General features: G+C 45.3%; 1 protein-coding gene across 1 annotated transcript in view; it reads left to right on the plus strand.

Annotated features, from left to right (window-relative positions):
* vps13c (vacuolar protein sorting 13 homolog C) overlaps positions 1 to 17666 on the plus strand; it is a 48512-nt gene extending 30846 nt beyond the window's left edge. The window contains exons 42-55 of the mRNA XM_046033207.1: positions 110 to 250; positions 329 to 410; positions 503 to 572; positions 3567 to 3678; positions 3760 to 3873; positions 6330 to 6460; positions 6674 to 6755; positions 7325 to 7438; positions 9015 to 9090; positions 9467 to 9630; positions 9710 to 9755; positions 10280 to 10403; positions 13818 to 13932; positions 14291 to 17666. Of these exons, the coding sequence (XP_045889163.1) occupies positions 110 to 250; positions 329 to 410; positions 503 to 572; positions 3567 to 3678; positions 3760 to 3873; positions 6330 to 6460; positions 6674 to 6755; positions 7325 to 7438; positions 9015 to 9090; positions 9467 to 9630; positions 9710 to 9755; positions 10280 to 10403; positions 13818 to 13932; positions 14291 to 14305 (1386 nt within the window). The 3' untranslated portion in view covers positions 14306 to 17666. The remainder of the gene's footprint in view (positions 1 to 109; positions 251 to 328; positions 411 to 502; positions 573 to 3566; positions 3679 to 3759; positions 3874 to 6329; positions 6461 to 6673; positions 6756 to 7324; positions 7439 to 9014; positions 9091 to 9466; positions 9631 to 9709; positions 9756 to 10279; positions 10404 to 13817; positions 13933 to 14290) is intronic.
* Positions 17667 to 19525: the final 1859 nt, after the last annotated feature.

A 19525-nucleotide genomic window follows, 5' to 3' on the forward strand; every position in this document is an offset into this window, starting at 1 on the left:
CACACACACACACACACGCACATTTTGAGTGTATTTTTTTAGTAACTACCAGATTTCAGTCGTTTGTCCAATGAGCTGAGTCAGAGTGTGTGATGTCACTGGTCGTCAGGTGAACCTCAGTGGTGTGACCATGATGATGCGTCAGCCGTTTTCCTGCCAGGTGAGGAGGAACTTCCTGTCTGGGATCCAGGTGGAGTACAAACAGTCACTGCATCAGCGTAGTCTGAGGGCCCAGCTGCACTGGCTGCAGGTAAACACACACGCACCTACACTTACACGTGCACACATGCACACCTGCACACCTGCCTGACGTGGTTTCTGTATGCAGGTGGATAACCAGCTGCCAGGTGCCATTTTCCCCATCGTCTTCCACCCTGTTCCTCCTCCGAAGTCCATCGCTCTGGACTCAGGTGGTTCACCTTATTTACTTGCTTCTACTTCTTTAAGGTGACGCGTTAATCTGTCGTCTTTTCTCTGTTAACTCTGAGCTCTGCCTCCACAGAGCCGAAGCCGTTCATCGACGTGTCCATCATCACCAGGTTCAACCAGTACAGCAGCGTCATGCAGTTCAAGTGAGTAACAACCAGAGGCTAAACCGGTGCAGGTAGACCTGTTAAAAGACAGGCTTAGTTCACGTGGATCCGTTAATTAGAGCAGGTGGACCAGTTAAAGGAGCGGTTGAGTGCTGTTGGATCCGTTAACTGGTGCAGGTGGATCCTTTAATTAGAGCAGGTGAACCAGTTAAAGGAGCGGTTGAGTGCTGTTGGATCCGTTAACTGGTGCTGGTGGATCCGTTAATTAGAGCAGGTGGACCAGTTAAAGGAGCGGTTGAGTGCTGTTGGATCCGTTAACTGGTGCAGGTGGATCCTTTAATTAGAGCAGGTGAACCAGTTAAAGGAGCGGTTGAGTGCTGTTGGATCCGTTAACTGGTGCTGGTGGATCCGTTAATTAGAGCAGGTGGACCAGTTAAAGGAGCGGTTGAGTGCTGTTGGATCCGTTAACTGGTGCAGGTGGATCCTTTAATTAGAGCAGGTGAACCAGTTAAAGGAGCGGTTGAGTGCTGTTGGATCCGTTAACTGGTGCTGGTGGATCCGTTAATTAGAGCAGGTGGACCAGTTAAAGGAGCGGTTGAGTGCTGTTGGATCCGTTAACTGGTGCAGGTGGATCCTTTAATTAGAGCAGGTGAACCAGTTAAAGGAGCGGTTGAGTGCTGTTGGATCCGTTAACTGGTGCTGGTGGATCCGTTAATTAGAGCAGGTGGACCAGTTAAAGGAGCGGTTGAGTGCTGTTGGATCCGTTAACTGGTGCAGGTGGATCCTTTAATTAGAGCAGGTGAACCAGTTAAAGGAGCGGTTGAGTGCTGTTGGATCCGTTAACTGGTGCTGGTGGATCCGTTAATTAGAGCAGGTGGACCAGTTAAAGGAGCGGTTGAGTGCTGTTGGATCCGTTAACTGGTGCAGGTGGATCCTTTAATTAGAGCAGGTGAACCAGTTAAAGGTCCGGTTTAGTGCAGGTGGATCTGTTAATTAGTGCAGGTGGACCAGTTAAAGGAGCGGTTTAGTGCTGTTGGATCCGTTAACTGGTGCAGGTGGATCCTTTAATTAGAGCAGGTGAACCAGTTAAAGGTCCGGTTTAGTGCAGGTGGATCTGTTAATTAGTGCAGGTGGACCAGTTAAAGGAGCGGTTTAGTGCTGGTGGATCCGTTAATTAGTGCAGGTGGACCAGTTAAAGGAGCGGTTTAGTGCTGGTGGATCCGTTAACTGGTGCAGGTGGACCAGTTAAAGGTCCGGTTTAAATCAGTTAGTCCATACGTCCTTCTGCACAGCCACCTCCTCCAGCTCCTCCTGGAGGATCGTGAGGTGATCCAAGGTCTGATGGGATATGGAATCAATGCCGTGTGTTCTGGTTTGCCCCAGGGTCTCCTCCCAGGTGGACTGAAAAACCTCCACATGGAGTTCAGAAAGCATTCAAGATCAGATGCTGAACCAAATCAGCTGACTTCTGAGCCCGGACAACCCACCAAGGAAACTCATTTCAGCTGCGTGTATCTATCGATCTCATTGTTTCAGTCACGACCAGAAGTCCATCTTCGGGCTCAGCTACCTCTGCACCACCACAGTCCAGTACAACACCATCAATGTAAATGTTGGCTAATCCATAGTCCCGGGGCAGGTTATAATCAAGACAGTGCTTTAACATGTACCACGTAGTTGGGCTCCTTCACTTGGGGCTGTGGCTCACTTCAACCTGAAGGGAACCTTCAGCTGTTTAGAGTTGATTGTACCTCAGACCGGGGGTTCTGACTCTCATCCTGCTGCTTCACACTGTTCCAGGTCTCACTGGAGGTCAGAGTCTGATTAAATCAACAGAACCACATCATCTGCAAAGAGCAGGGATATAAAACAGAGGTCACCACACCGGCACTCTCCAAACCTCGAATTAACCTTCAGTTCAGGAGTTCAGTCTTTTCATCAGGTTCTGTGACAGAACCATGTGGAGTCCATCACTGAGAATGGGTCTGACATCCCCCCACAAAACACCCCGGGGGACGTTTCCTTAAGTCTTCTCCAAGTCCACAGAACACATGTAGACTGGATTGACAAACTCCCGTGGCCCCTCTAGGATCCCTGCCAGGGTAAACAGCTGGTCTGCTGATCCAGGACCAGGACAGAATCCAAGTCAGTTCTCCTGAGAGGTTCAACGGAAGCTGTCCCAGGGAGGCAGAACAGAATGATATCCTGATGGTTGGAGCTCGCCCTCTGGTCCCCCTTTATTAAACATGTAAACCACCATCCAGTTCTGCCGGTCTTGTTATTTAATCATATTTATAGAACCCAAAATCATAAATGTTCCTGAAAGAGCTTAGGGTACAGCATAGGATGCCCTCGATCTTTACACCTGCCAGTCCTGAAGAGGCATCAACAAGACAGTGGCCAGGCTCTAAACCATCTCAGGGTGAATCTCACCCAGTCCTCCCACCCGTGCCTGCCTCCTCTAGGGGAGGACAAGTGAGTTCAGGTCAGCAGTTCCCCTCCCTGCTCAAAACAGTCTGGACTTTCTCCACAGCCTGCTCAAGCTTTTCCTTCAGCGACCACAGAAGCTGCCTTCAGAAGTCTCTTTGGCCGACTGGACCTGAAAGGACTCAGTTTGATGGCATCCACATCACTGGTGTCGGCACCATGTCAGGCACCGGACGATGTTCTGACCACAACTCAAAACAGCCGCCTCAACATGACTCACTCAGACCCAATTCCACGGTATGGGGGGATCCTCAGACAGATTCAGCCGCATCACATGTTTGGGTTTACGTGTCCTGATCCAGTCCACCACCAGGTGGAGATCAGGTGCAGATTCAGTCTGTTTCGGGATGGTTCTATCGTATAACTTTCAGGTTCTTCCCAGGTTTCAGTGACTCTGTGTAAATATGGTCTCTCAGATCCACACCGGCTGTCAAGTGTGTCCTGATGGACAGCTGGTTCAACTGCACCAGGATCTGTTTTCTTTGCACGAGTGTCACAATATTTCAGTCTGGAACTGTGATGAATGCTTGTTTGTTTGTACTTCAGATACTTCATGGCTCTGGTTCAGGAGATGGCGGTGAAAATCGATCAGGGTTTCCTGGAAGCCATCTTGGCTGTTTTCACACCTGCCGCTGACCCCCAGGCCGACAGACAGAAGGTAGAGCAAAGCAGCAGGTTGATGGTTCAATCTCTGACAGGTGACCTGCACACAGAGGGCTAACACGTCTTTTTGTTTCAGTCTCGCCTGTTAGAGAGAGATCTGCAGCTGCTGCAGTCCGAGCTGACGGAGGTGTCGCTCACCGACACTTCAGGAATCAGCTTCTTCGAACATTTCCACATCTCCCCCATTAAGGTGAGAACATGTCTCCTTCCTCACCTTCTTAAAACTTTTGACTCTGCGTCCAGTCTGTCCTTCATCCAACCTGTCCTTCATCCTCTGCATCCAACCTGTCCATCATCCAACCTGTCCTTCATCCTCTGCATCCAACCTGTCCTTCATCCAACCTGTCCTTCATCCTCTGCATCCAACCTGTCCTTCATCCAACCTGTCCTTCATCCTCTGCATCCAACCTGTCCTTCATCCTCTGCATCCAACCTGTCCTTCATCCAACCTGTCCTTCATCCTCTGCATCCAACTTGTCCTTCATCCTCTGCATCCAACCTGTCCTTCATCCAACCTGTCCTTCATCCTCTGCATCCAACCTGTCCTTCATCCAACCTGTCCTTCATCTAACCTGTCCTTCATCCTCTGCATCCAACCTGTCCTCATCCAACCTGTCCTCATCCAACCTGTCCTTCATCCAACCTGTCCTTCATCCTCTGCATCCAACCTGTCCATCATCCAACCTGTCCATCATCCAACCTGTCCTTCATCCAACCTGTCCTTCATCCTCTGCGTCCAACCTGTCCTTCATCCAACTTGTCCTTCATCCTCTGCGTCCAACCTGTCCTTCATCCTCTGCGTCCAACCTGTCCTTCGTCCAACCTGTCCTTCATCCTCTGCGTCCAACCTGTCCTTCGTCCAACCTGTCCTTCATCCAACCTGTCCTTCATCCTTCATCCAATCTGTCCTTCATCCAACCTGTCCTTCATCCTCTGCGTCCAACCTGTCCTTCATCCAACCTGTCCTTCATCCTCTGCGTCCAACCTGTCCTTCATCCAACTTGTCCTTCATCCTCTGCGTCCAACCTGTCCTTCATCCAACCTGTCCTTCATCCTCTGCGTCCAACCTGTCCTTCATCCGACCTGTCCTTCATCCTTCATCCAACCTGTCCTTCATCCAACCTGTCCTTCATCCTCTGCATCCAATCTGTCCTTCATCCAACCTGTCCTTCATCCTCTGCGTCCAACCTGTCCTTCATCCAACCTGTCCTTCATCCTCTGCGTCCAACCTGTCCTTCATCCAACCTGTCCTTCATCCTCTGCGTCCAACCTGTCCTTCATCCAACCTGTCCTTCATCCTCTGCGTCCAACCTGTCCTTCATCCTCTGCGTCCAACCTGTCCTTCATCCTCTGCGTCCAACCTGTCCTTCGTCCAACCTGTCCTTCATCCTCTGCGTCCAACCTGTCCTTCATCCAACCTGTCCTTCATCCTCTGCGTCCAACCTGTCCTTCATCCTCTGCGTCCAACTTGTACTTCATCCAACCTGTCCTTTATCCTCTGCGTCCAACCTGTCCTTCATCCTCTGCGTCCAACTTGTACTTCATCTAACCTGTCCTTCATCCACTGCGTCCAACCTGTCCTTCATCCTCTGCGTCCAACCTGTCCTTCATCCAACCTGTCCTTCATCCTCTGCGTCCAACCTGTCCTTCATCCTCTGTGTCCAACCTGTCCTTTATCCAACTTGTACTTCATCTAACCTGTCCTTCATCCTCTGCATCTAACCTGTCCTTTATCCAACCTGTCCTTTATCCAACCTGTCCTTTATCCAACCTGTCCTTCATCCTCTGCGTCCAACCTGTCCTTCATCCAACCTGTCCTTCATCCAACCTGTCCTTCATCCTTCATCCAATCTGTCCTTCATCCAACCTGTCCTTCATCCTCTGCGTCCAACCTGTCCTTCATCCAACCTGTCCTTCATCCTCTGCGTCCAACCTGTCCTTCGTCCAACCTGTCCTTCATCCTCTGCGTCCAACCTGTCCTTCATCCAACCTGTCCTTCTTCCTCTGCGTCCAAACCTGTCCTTCATCCTCTGCGTCCAACTTGTACTTCATCCAACCTGTCCTTCATCCTCTGCGTCCAACCTGTCCTTCATCCTCTGCGTCCAACTTGTACTTCATCCAACCTGTCCTTCATCCACTGCGTCCAACCTGTCCTTCATCCTCTGCGTCCAACCTGTCCTTCATCTAACCTGTCTTTCATCTAACCTGTCCTTCATCCAACCTGTCCTTCATCCTCTGCGTCCAACCTGTCCTTCATCCAACCTGTCCTTCATCCTCTGCGTCCAACCTGTCCTTCATCCAACCTGTCCTTCATCCTCTGCGTCCAACCTGTCCTTTATCCAACTTGTACTTCATCCAACCTGTCCTTCATCCTCTGCATCCAACCTGTCCTTCATCCTCTGCGTCCAACTTGTACTTCATCCAACCTGTCCTTCATCCTCTGCATCCAACCTGTCCTTCATCCTCTGCGTCCAACCTGTCCTTCATCCTCTGTGTCCAACCTGTCCTTTATCCAACTTGTACTTCATCCAACCTGTCCTTCATTCTCTCCGTCCAACCTGTCCTTCATTCTCTCCGTCCAACCTGTCCTTCATTCTCTCCGTCCAACCTGTCCTTAATCCTATGTTTTTATATTTTATGTTTCAGCTTCATCTCAGTCTGTCTCTGGGCTCCAGCGGTGGGGACTCGTCTCAGGGGACAGTGTCCGTTGAGTCTCTTAACCTGCTGTTAAAAAGTATCGGTGCCACGCTGACCGACGTTGATGACCTCATTTTCAAGTGAGACACTTCCTGCTGTTCAGTGTTTTTGTTTTAGAGAGATGCATTCTGGGCCGTGATGCTCCTCTGTCAGTTGAATGCAACATTAGACGCATCCATGCTCAGATAACAGAAACATTTCATTTTATCAAATGGTTGGCCCCGTCAAAATAAAAGTTGTCCCCTCTTGTGTGATGTGGAGTTGAATCTGCGTTTTGTGTTTGGTGTCCTCAGACTGGCCTTCTTCGAGGTGAAGTACCAGTTTTACAGCAGAGAGAAGCTGATGTGGGCGGTGGTCCGGCACTACAGTGAGCAGGTAACACTGCAGCCTCTGTTTGTCATCGTAACCCTGAACCCGTTCACCCAAAGTCTTCCTCACTGCTTCCTCCCTCATGAGTCGGGTCCTGGTCTTTAATGGTTCAGTGGTGGACTGTGTAAACTACATTACTCTTCTGATGTTTGAGTGGTCTCAGTTTCTGGGTTTGGAAAACACACGGTGATGTGGATTTATTCACTGCTCCGTCCTGCTGTTGCCTTTTTGAGTCTTGTGAAATGTTTTTCCCGTTCTTTTCCAGTTGTGCTTCTTGTAGTCTGAGTACCATAAATATTTTTACATATCAGTCCGGTGTTGCAGGCGCTGCCTCTCTCAGTTCCTCTGCATGCAGTTACTTTACACACCATTTCCCAAAACATATTATTATTTCAAGTTATTTTAAGCTTTCAGAGCTTCCTCTGAGATGATTGTTAAGATGTAAAATCCGTCATCAAGAAACACACTTCCTCTTCCTGCTTCTAAAAGCGATGGCCCATCACTGAATGAACAGTTGACCTGATTAAAGTTTGTGAACCTCTGATGGAAGAACATGATGTTGTTTCTGGCTGCAGTTCCTGAAGCAGATGTATGTTCTGGTTCTGGGTCTGGACGTCCTGGGAAACCCGTTTGGACTGATCCGAGGTCTGTCTGAGGGAGTGGAGGCCTTCTTCTACGAACCTTTCCAGGTAACACACACACAGACTTAGAAAACATTTTCAACACAGCATGGAAACGAGTTCTTAAGCCCAGACCTGCACAAGAAACGCCGGCTTTAAAACGATGACGTCGGCTCATTCTGATGCATCTGCCATCAGACCGTCTGCCCAAGGAGGTAAAGTGAATCTATGGGAAAGTTCTGCTGTGAGTTTAACTTTGGTGAACTGTAACCTGCGAATTTGACTGGTGGTGTAACGGATTGTAGGTGATCCACGATCCGTACGGACGCCCCCTTTTTAAAGTAATGAGTAAACGGTGATGCAGAGAAAGGCCGAAAAGACTCGACTGCAACTGATCACAGAACTCACGCATCATCTTAAAATGTGCTACTCTGGTTCTGATGTAGCCACCTCTCTGTCTGTAGTCTCGCTCTGGGTCCCGCCCACAACACTATCTGATTGGTTACACGTCATAAGTAACAGCCTATCAGATCTGACGGCTGAAAATATAACAAGTGGATTGTTTCATCTGTCGTTTTAATTTTGTTTTATCAACAAGGTTTTTGCAAAGCGAGCTAGCACACGGATTATAAGAACGCTTTTAACGTTAACGTTACGCGAAATTGAACTTCGTATTATTCACTGCACTGAACTGAGAATGTCTAAACAAAACGAGCAGTTTCAGTTTCCCTCGTAAAGCAAACTGTTATTTTGTGATAGTCTGGCGATGTTCAAACTGACCACGCAGTCGATCACTCAGTCGTCAGTTTTACTGTTTGGAAGCTGGATCCTGACAGACTGTCACCTTTTTTAAGTAAGCTGCTCCTACTAATATCTACGCCATCGATACTGTAAAATCTAGATCACTGGAATCAGTTTAACACGTCGCTTGCCTCAATGTTGCATCTACTGGACTCGAAATGTGCATTAAACTGAATGCAGCATTGTAGATTTTGTCCTTGTAATCCACGTTTCCATTGCATGGGCAGCCTTTGGATATTGCTGTCCCCCTCCTTAAAGAGTAAATTATTATCATAACAAATTAATAATGCATTTAAACAGAACTTCTCATACACAAAAAGCGATAGCAGTAGCCTACTGGTCCTACCAGGCTTGATATGCAAAAATATGTATCACCCTCCATAATGCACAGATGATGGCCTACTATCAAGTAGTTTGTTTTGTGTGCACTTCACATCAGGAAAAGTTATAGTGGGATACAAAATACAAACTGGGATCCCGAGAATGTCTAGTACACTAGAGCTTCTACTGTTCATTAAGCCTTACAAAGAAGTGTTGCATCAAAGAATGTACTCTAACTTGAGCTAAAGTTAACAGGAAGTAATTTACTGAAAAGGTCCTGTTACTGAAACAAAAAACTGTAAGTTACTGAAACATACTAAAACATTAAATTAACAAGAGATTTTGAAAGCTTGAACTTTGCCTTTGTCTCTTTTGTCCTGGATTGAATGGGCCCCTCTGACAAAACAACTAGCCCCGCCTGGCCCCCTCGATAAAACTGGTGTAGACCCGCCACTGCCAAGTGGACCTGTAGTGGGAAATCAGCCCTGCTTTCATAAAGCTGACTGCTGTGTGTGTTCATCAGGGGGCGGTCCAGGGTCCAGAGGAGTTCGCTGAAGGTTTTGTGATCGGAGTCCGTAGCCTGCTGGGTCACACTGTCGGTAAGAAACTGAGAAACCAAACCTTTATCCAACAGGAGAGACGTCTGTCGGCACACATTCAGACAGAAGACTTCTTTTAATGTTTGGATGAATGAAATATTTGGACTGTCTGGATTGTAAATCACTTCTTAGAGTAGTGTGGACTTCAGCAGGTGTCTCCAGGTGTTCTGCAAATGTTCTAGAGTAGTATAAAGCCTTCACAAGCTCCAGGCTACATTAGCCGCTTCTACCCGGGAGAGTTGCATTGTGGGTAAATAAGGATGGTGTGGCGATATGTCTGGTTGCTCTGATTCTGACGAGTCCGACAGCCCTTCCTGGAGTCTGATGATAAATGTGATGAGCCCTGTGGTGAACAGCTGACTGTGTCCTCCTGCAGGTGGCGCTGCAGGGGTGGTTTCCAGGATCACGGGGTCGGTGGGTAAAGGTCTGGCAGCCATCACCATGGATAAGGAGTACCAACAGAAACGACGAGAGGAGATGAACCGACCGCCTAGAGACTTCGGAGAGAGTCTGGCTAAAGGAGGAGTTGGACTGCTGAAGGTACAGACACTCCAGCTGATGAAAGTCAGCTGATGAAGGTCAGCTGATGAAGGTCGGTAACAAGTTTGTGTCTCCGCAGGGAGTCATGGGTGGAGTAACAGGCATCGTCACCAAACCTGTGGAGGGTGAGTATCCTCCTTCGGTTTTATTGTAGAACTGATTGAAAGTGTATTTACAGACCGGACAATGAGACAAACACAGACTAGATTACAGTAGTACTAATGATTAAGGGGAGACTGGAGCATGAACTGTACAGCACCTTGGACCTTTGTGGCTGCATCTCTGCCTCCCTCATGTCATCTCTGCTTTCTGTAATGAAGTCAGAGAAATGTGTAAACTATGATGGGAAGACTTGATAGAGAAAGTAAACTGTACAGCGTGTTAGCGGCGATCTGGATCTCAGGGGTCTGGATAATAAAGATCAGAGCTGTAGATATGTCAGGTTTCTATAAAGGAAAGGTTATCAATGGTGACTGGATGAACAGTACAGAGGCTTGTGTGGAACGTTTAGTTACACTGTCATTATTATTAAAAGAAAAACGCTAACTAAAAAAACTAAAACACTCACCAATCAGATTGCAGTAGAACCTCAGCAGAAGATTATCCGAGAGTCCATTGTACCTGATGTTGATATGAAATGTGTTTGCAGGGGCGAAGAAGGAGGGCGCAGCAGGTTTCTTTAAGGGCATCGGGAAAGGTCTGGTAGGCGTGGTGGCCCGGCCGACAGGCGGCATCGTGGACATGGCCAGCAGCACCTTCCAGGGCATCCAGAGGTACGCTGCCTCCATCGCTCTTTTCTGAGATTCTGAGAGTTTCTTTATTCGTCGTTTGTTTCCAGTACTTTCCCAGGGAAGAACTTCCTGTTTTGTCCGTGTGCTTCATAACGTGTCAGCTGTTTCCTCTTTTCTTCTTCTTGTGCGCTCACTAATTTTCACATTTTCTGCTTTTGTTTCTGTCTCGTGTGGTCGTTTCCCCGGAGTTTTGTTCTTTCGTTTCTTGTGGTTTTGGTGTGTGAGTATTTCACATTAAACATGTTAAAGCTGAGCTCCTTCATCACCGCTCATGTAAAGTCTGTTAGTGAATCACAGAAACAGAGTTCTTCTCAGTATCTGTTTGAATAAAATCGCTTATTTTGGCCTTAAAAACGTAAATTTTAATCCAGATCAGATGAAGGAGATGAGCTTCCACGTGCAGCTGTTGTATGTTTTTGCATGTTGTTGTCGTCCTGCAGCAGACGGACGGTAAGTCGCTGCATCATGTCAGAAATAAACACTTCATCTGACTGACTCATGCTCACATCGTCCGTCACTCTAACACTGCCAGCAGCCCCGCCCTATGTTAAACCCCCCCACCCCCCACCCCGCTGGCTGCAGCATGGTGAGTTGAGAGGTCAGGTGACAGCGGGTTGATCCGTTTACAACATTACCAATAAATCCCAAACATGACCTCAGGATTCAAACAAATGCCACTTCCTCAATAATGTCATAACGAATCAGCTCCAAGTTCAGTGGTTCCCAAACATTTTACAACCATACAACCCAACAGACGTACCTTCATTCCTGTCAATGTTATCTGTATAGTCACGCAGTGCTTTACAAAAACATGAACCTCCAAGAAAGACATGAAAGAAGATAAAGCGACCGCCGTGAACTGGCTAGCTGCCTAACATGGAGTCAAACCACAAGGGGTGATCAGATATTACCACCAGGGCTTTGCAGAGTGGAGCAGGCAGCAGAGGGGGTGTCCCAATACTTTGTAACAACCAGAACCTCATCTGTCTCATCAGCACTGAGCTGTAAAAGTGTTCTGCTGTCCGGTCCCTGATAGCTTTTCAGTCTAGGAGCCCAGATAATCCAGAAGCTTCACTGAGTTTATAAGAAAAAGGAATGGACTAATGCTGAACAAGAAAAACACCTGAGTAATTCTGACTGCTGGTTTAAATGATGTTGGGTAGGGTGAGCAGCTTCATAGACTTCACTGTGGTCAAAACAACTCATATGTTCTTTATTCACTTGAATTAAATATAACTTTCACACAAAGTTTACAGTTTACTAACATGCATCATCTGAAATCATCAAATCTTTCTGACAGTTTAAAGTTCATTAATCTTATATTCATGAACGAGACAGGAAAGCTCAAGACTACGGGGGAGGGAAGAAGTCGTGTTACTACTACAGGCATTGAGTTTTTACATCCTGAAGGCACTTTTGGAGTTTAGCTGACTGATTAGTTTCATCTGGCTTGACCGATAGATATAATTGAGTATCATCTGTATAACAATGAAGGTTTATGGAGTGTTTCCTGATAATATTGCCTAAAGGAAGCATATTTAAAGTGAACAGGATTGGTCCCAGCACAGATCCTTGTGGAACTCTGTGACTAACTTTGGCGTGCAATCTTGTAATAGTATATGATGCAATTAGGAGGTCATTAGTAATTTTCACCAGTGCTGTCTCTGTGCTTTGAAGAACTTTAAATCCTGAATGAAAATCCTCAAATAAACTATTGCTATGTAGAAAGTCACACAGCTGTTTGGCAACTGCTATCTCAAGGATCTTAGAGAGATACAGGTCTATAGCTGAAGGTTAGTTACAGGTCTGTAGTTTGTAGGTTAGATACAGGTCTATAGTTGAAGGTTAGGTACAGGTCTGTAGTTTGGAGGTTAGATACAGGTCTATAGTTGAAGGTTAGCTACAGGTCTGTAGTTTGGAGGTTAGCTACAGGTCTGTAGTTTGAAGGTTAGCTACAGGTCTGTAGTTTGAAGGTTAGCTACAGGTCTGTAGTTTGAAGGTTAGCTACAGGTCTGTAGTTTGGAGGTTAGCTACAGGTCTGTAGTTTGGAGGTTAGCTACAGGTCTGTAGTTGGCTAAAAGCCCTGGATCAAGGCTGAGCTTTTTAAGATGTGCTGTTCAGCAGCTGCATGGAGTTGTACGACAGCTGGCAGACTACAGACAGGAAGTACGATGAGAACACGAATGTGTTGAATGTGAGAAAACTGCATCTTTGAAACACGTTGACTCACAGCAGTGTGTTTGCTGACATGTGGACAGAAGCGTCTCCGGCTGCATGTAGGCGAATGTGCACGGTGTTCGCTCGAAGGCTTCATGTGGCTGTTTCTTTTTTATTACCTGTTTTCTGAACCCGCCTCCCAACAAGATTTAAATGAACCAATCAGCTTGCTTGAAGCGCAGGATCGCAGTATCGCTGTTGAGCTGCGGGGGAGGTGTTACGCAGAACACCCTGCTCTGTGCAGATGCACAGAGATGTTTACATGAATCTCCATGGAAACAAAAGGAGATTGATGAATGATGACATGGTTCACTACTTTAAATATGTGTCATTACCACAAAATACAAATAATAATGTAAATGCTACAAAATTTGTAGTATATTTAACAAATATTTCTAGGTAAATATACTAAAATGTAAATTCTACTATAAACTTTTAGGGACATGTAAATAGTAGAATAGTAAAGATTTATTTTTTTAAATAAGTACATAATAATAGTAGTCACTACTACTTAATATGTATAAATGCAAATCAATACTACTACATTTGCACAAGTTCATCTAAATAGTAGTAGTAGTAAATATTTAGAAGTATTAGAAAGTATTTGTGAAAACATCAATTCTATATACTTATGTAAATATAAAAAAATACTTTTAAGTAGTACTAAATATTTGTGATTTGCATTGAAGTACTAACTAATTACTAGTAAATACTCAGAAGTACATGTAAATATTGTTAAATAGGTATAAGTACTGTATATAGTTTAATTAAAACTGTGTTTGACATTAGAATATTACAGGTAACATTTATTCTTCAGTAAATCTGTCGTCGCCTCGACAGCCTGCTTCTCTCCCTGAAATATTTCCCAGCTGCCTCAGTGACCTTCATCATCATCCTCCTCCTCCTCATCTGTCATGTGACGCATCAGTTCATGATAACCTATTGAACGTTACTGTTTCATGCTGTCACTGTAGAGGTCACCAAAGGTGAGATATCCCACCGGACAGATGCACCTAACAGCACCGTGGTCACTCGCTCAGTGTGACAGATACTGACTGATCAGTTATTGATCCTCAGCTCAGTGATGTATCGATATCTTCTGGTGAATCTTTGCTGTCACTCAGGTGGAGGTGGGCTGTAAACTGTGTGTGTGTGTGTGTGTGTGTGCTGTGATGTCAGAGCGGCGGAGTCGACAGAGGAAGTGACCAAACTGCGGCCGGTGCGTCTGATCAGGGAGGACGGGATCATCCGACCGTATGACCTGACGGAGTCACGGGGCTTCGACCTCTTCCAGGTTTGATGACTTTGACTCTCTGTTTCTATGACGACGTGATGTCACTTCCTGAGAGGAAGCGATCTCTCTCGCTCAGCGTCCGTCAGCGCTTGCTCTGAAATAAGTTGCATTGTCCGTGTTATCTAAATTGGAGTCAGTGAGGTGGAAAACATCAGCAGAATGACGCTGAATTAGATTTCCAGACCCCAGATCGTGTCAGCTGACAACACGTGCACGGCCCAGACGGCGCTGACGTGCACGCTGAGCAGAGAGAGAACGTTCACTCAGAAAACGTACAGCTCAGGGTCGGCGTCGTGCTCTAACTGCTTTCTTCTTCTTCTTCTTCTTCTTCTTCTTCTTGTGTTTTGTGTCAACGCAGCCTGATGAGGAATAAACAGGGTTTGAGCGGATCAACGTTTCATTCAAGTGCTTTTATAGACCATAAACTACATTCAGTCTTTCATTCATTCATTCAGTCATTCTTTCTCACATGTAAATATTGTCATTCATCTATAAATATGTTTTATACATGAACCAATAAATACCGAGATAATTCAGGTTTCTATGCATGCCATATCTTTTTCTCAAACCTCAAACATTTTATTACTTTTTTCTAGAATAAACATGTCTGCTTTTTATTTCTGAAATACTTAAGTACTTTATTTTTTATCTTTGTTCATAACCATGTAGAGTTTATCGACCCATCTACCAGGTAGTGGAACTGGTTTCCCTAGAAAGCTGTGGTTCATGTGCCCTCTCCTGTAGATCGTAGCAATACTTTTGTAACAGACTTTGTTCTGGAGCGTATCTAAGTCTGTGATGTTGAATGCTTCTGTGTAATCCAGTCTGAACTCATATTATGCATCAGCATGACCTCTGACCTCTGGCTGTGTCGTGCTCGTGTTGAGCTTTAAATGTGTGTGTGTGTGTGTGTGTTGTTAGCTGAGCGAGAACACGGGGGAGTTCTGAATGAATCTGCAAACATACCCCCCCCCCCCGTCATGGTAAATCATATTGTAGCTTTTATACTGTGTAATGTAAAGCAGACGAGATGTTTAACCCTGTAAGACCCAACTATAGAAAAAAATGATTTCACTCGTCAGATGTTGCTGTATGAGGCCTCTGATGCAGATAATGAAGGATTTTAGAATTTTTTTTCTTTTAGTAAGTGTTTGGGGCCTTGCTGGGAGCAGAATTTCAGCATTTGCACTCACATTGTCACACAAATCTATAGAACAGCTATGGCAGTGTGGATTGTAAATATCACGACTAGGAATCACCCAACGGTCATCAAGGGAATCAGAATTTATTTTAAAAAAAAAACAAAAAAAACTAGATAAAATATTATATACAAAACACATTTAAAACTTTGTCAAAGAACCTCATTGACAGTGATAATCCCAAAAGCACAAAAGACGGAGATTACACTTCCCGTAAAGCTTCTTAGAATGTCTTATTTTTAGTCTTTGCTTGGAGATATGTTACCATGTCACTGCGCACATCTGTGGGTGGTTCACATGACCTCTTAGCTGGGATCCCATTTGGTGGATCCCCAAAACCTGAGGATGGTCTCTTCAGGTCTCTGAGGCGTCACTGTTAGGGACGTCAAAGGGCTCCCACTGACTGAAGATGGCCGCCCTCTCCTTGAATCAGATGCGATGTGATACATTAAAGACCGTATAATCAGTGAAATATTAAATATGGTAAACAGCAGAAATGGATTCGCACCAGGGTGAGAGAGGATGCGAGTTGCGCCTGGAACAGTCTCATGTTCAGCATCAGCACCACTGCTGACATCTGGACCAGAGAAATCTGAATTAGGAGTGATGAAATCCTTTTTTCAGGAAGCGATACCTGTCCCAGGGCGTCGGCGGTTAAGTTGCTTTTCTCATCATCGTCATAAGCTGGACAATCAGCGGGTGTCTGATTCTCTTTGACCAGCTCATTGATATGTTCAACAAGCTCTTCATCACTCAAATAACTTTTTTTTCGAATTCGAAAAGCAAAAATGGCATCATGTACACTGTGGTAAACAATAGTTGCAAGAGTGTGTTCAGGTTTACATAGTTTCAATGCAGATGAATCCTAATTATGATACATTCCACTGAAGTGACACAATACTGTGTGGCCAGCCTAATGTGCACTCTACTTAACATTATGAAAGGGATATGCAAACCCCCAAACATTCAGACCTGCCCTGAACAATGCACCATGCACGCAACCCCCCACATTTCAGAACATTTGTACCATCCTCCAAACCACTCCACAAACAACTCCCCTGCCTTACTAAACAAGCAGATATTTGGAAAAACAAATAAAGCTCAGATAAAAAAATATATATTTTATTGCTAACATACAGGAACAATTTCACATATTGGTACTAAAATACTGCAACCAGAAATTATTTATTCTTCAAGAACTATACAAATCTGGTCTAAACTGACAATAAAACACATCAAATACATTGTATTTCTCTAAGTATTTATCCTATTTGAGAACATTTGAGAAGTGCAACGTCTCAAGTGCTACTTTGACTACCATTCTCACCCAGCGTTGTAAAATTACAACAAAGACATAACAGCTGAAAATCTAATTTGACACATGCATTCCACAATAATATTATATAGTATAGTATATAAATGAACTAGACATTCTAACAATCACAAAAAGAATATTTCAGGGATTTTACTCACTTCAGTGTTGAAATATCCAGTCCCATGAAACGAGGAGAAGTGCTTCCAGGAAAGTTTGCAGGTCGTATGAGTTCATGGCCTTGTGCCCAGACATGTGTACACATTTAGTATCCAATGGCATTGTGAGGCTAAACAATAGGACCCATTGGCTATGTACATGTGGTCTTTCAAAATAAAACATTTGCAGATGTATTTTTTGGAGAGCTAAAAGTGAGCGGGTCTTACAGGGTTAACCTCACGCCACCTATTAATAATCCAGCCATCGCCTATAACCGCTTCACCGTGCAGGGTCGCGGGGGGGCTGGAGCGAGAGGCGGGGTACACCTGGACAGGTCCCCAGTTCATCACAGGGCCCTATCAATACTGTTAGTTCAGGAGCCATCAGGTGGTTGAGTGATTCAGTGAGTCAGCTGTTTTTTAACCCTCTGTGCTATACTCACATTTTGAAAATAATTATTGTCTGAATATAGAGATGCAGTGAAAGATTAGATTCAAATAAAAATTAAATAAACTCTTAAATTTAAATCACCCGTCTGAGTAGCCATCTTTAAAAGCTTCAGACGAACGTTACACAGCAGGAAAACCTTCCTCCTCCTCCTCCTTGAGCCTCAGCTGGCCCTCAGACCCTCCTGAGCTTACAGCTTTATTTTTCTAGTCTTTCTTTAAGGTTCTTTTGTTCCTCACCTAAAGTCAGCGCACACTCACAGTGTCTGTCAGAAAGTGTATATAACCCTCGCAGAAGAAGGTGGCGTGGAACGTGGAAGAGGTGTGAACGGACGAAGCACATCCAAAGGAACAAAAGGAGGAGACTGTCACTCAGAACATTTCGGTGGTCATGTTGTCCCCCACCTTTCACGGTAAAACCATACAGACCCAACAACAGTGGCGCTGCGATATGTGAATACCTTTTTCGAGAACTGAGTTGCCCCAGCGTTACGTTTGCTTTTGTTTTAATCATCTGCTCTTCAACTGTTGTTTCTGTATCGTTACACCTTATTAATCCTTGATTGATCCTGTTGTTAGACATTTACCAATAAATAAATGTCCTCATTTAATCAGTAAGAAGTTGTCTGTGTGTTTTCTTTCAAGCAGAAGACGAGGTCCTTCTATGGAAAAGAATTCTCCTTAAGACACTGAGCGATTTAATAACCGAGTTATGAATTCATTTGGTTTATTTCCTTGTTAACAGGGTGGTGCTCCCTACAGGTGGAGTTTCTCCTGTAACTACACTCCTTAATCACACTTTACCTTTATGTTTTTATTTTCATCCCTTCCATCCCCGGCTCCTCCAGTCTGCATGAGGAGGGGCCCATGTTGCTCCTGGAGGCTGCCTTCAGTGTGCGAATGAGCGAACATGTAAAGACTAGAAAGGCGCTTTACGCGTCCGTTCGTCACCCCGCCCTGTGTTGATGCTTCAGCAGCGGTTACACGACGCTCAGTCTCGCTTTGGGGAGGAGGTTGTGGTAAAGGTCTGGTGGGGAATAAAACCGCAGCGCCAGAAGGTTGATGAGTTTAATTTAATAAGAAAATAAATATATTTAAAAGTGTCCATCTCTTGATGTTGACTGGGAATATTGAGCCTTTGTGTAAATGTCACTCGCTGTTAAATGTTTATTGATTGATTGGATTGTAGCTTACTGCTGTAACCACAGGCCGTGAGCCGTGATGGGAGCTCAGGTGAAACCCTGTGAGGCCTCAAACACAACCTGTATGCTTTGATTACAGATCAGTGTTTGAATGAATCAGATTAGCGGCTGATGATCAGCTGCAGCTGAAGAAACACTATTTCAGAAGTAAAACAAAAGAGAGATCAATCAAATCAAATCTCTGAGTGTGTTTAAACGTCCTGCGTTTGTGTTTCCAGCGCTCGGAGATCAAACAGCTGGACGGTGAGGTGTTCAGAGGTCACTGTGTGTACCCGGGTCATCGAAAGACCAACATCATCATCACCAACAGGTGGGAACCCTCACAAACCTTTCAACTTGATTAATTGTCTCTGTGCGCTGTTGTTGTGTGTTATTTATTGTTTATCTGTGTTGTTGTTGTGCAGGAGGGTTATGTGTGTGAAGGAGATCGACTTTGTCGGACATTTCAACAGAGAGTGGGAGTGTTGGTTTGAGAACTTCTACCGCCCTCCGGCTGTGAGCGGATCTGAGCTGAAGATCTTCTGCAAGGTAGCAACCCATAAGGAAGCAACAGAACCAGAGTCCAGACCCGTAAGATAGCAACAGAACCAGAGTCCAGACCCGTAAGATAGCGACAGAACCAGAGTCCAGACCCGTAAGATAGCGACAGAACCAGAGTCCAGACCCGTAAGATAGCGACAGAACCAGAGTCCACACCTGTAATATAGCGACAGAACCAGAGTTCAGACCCGTAAGATAGCGACAGAACCAGAGTCCAGACCCGTAAGGAAGCGACAGAACCAGAGTCCAGACCCGTAAGATAGCAACAGAACCAGAGTCCACACCTGTAATATAGCAACAGAACCAGAGTTCAGACCTGTAATATAGCAACAGAACCAGAGTCCAGACCCGTAAGGAAGCGACAGAACCAGAGTCCAGACCCGTAAGGAAGCAACAGAACCAGAGTTCACACCCGTAAGATAGCAACAGAACCAGAGTCCAGACCCGTAAGATAGCAACAGAACCAGAGTTCACACCCGTAAGATAGCAACAGAACCAGAGTCCAGACCCGTAAGGAAGCAACAGAACCAGACTCTCTCTGTCTCTCTCTCTGTCTGTCCGTCTCTCTCTCTCGCTCTCTCTCGCTCTCTCTCGCTCTCTCTCTCTCTGTCTCTCTCTCTCTCTCTGTCTCTCTGTCTCTCTCTCTCTCTGTCTCTCATTTTTCTTTTCAGTTCGTTTTCTTAGCGTGAATGTTTAGGTAAACAATGTTTCCAAAGCCAAACTTCATATATAAAC

Source organism: Micropterus dolomieu, linkage group LG20 (assembly GCF_021292245.1).
Source record: "Micropterus dolomieu isolate WLL.071019.BEF.003 ecotype Adirondacks linkage group LG20, ASM2129224v1, whole genome shotgun sequence".
In the NCBI taxonomy this organism is placed as follows: domain Eukaryota; kingdom Metazoa; phylum Chordata; class Actinopteri; order Centrarchiformes; family Centrarchidae; genus Micropterus; species Micropterus dolomieu.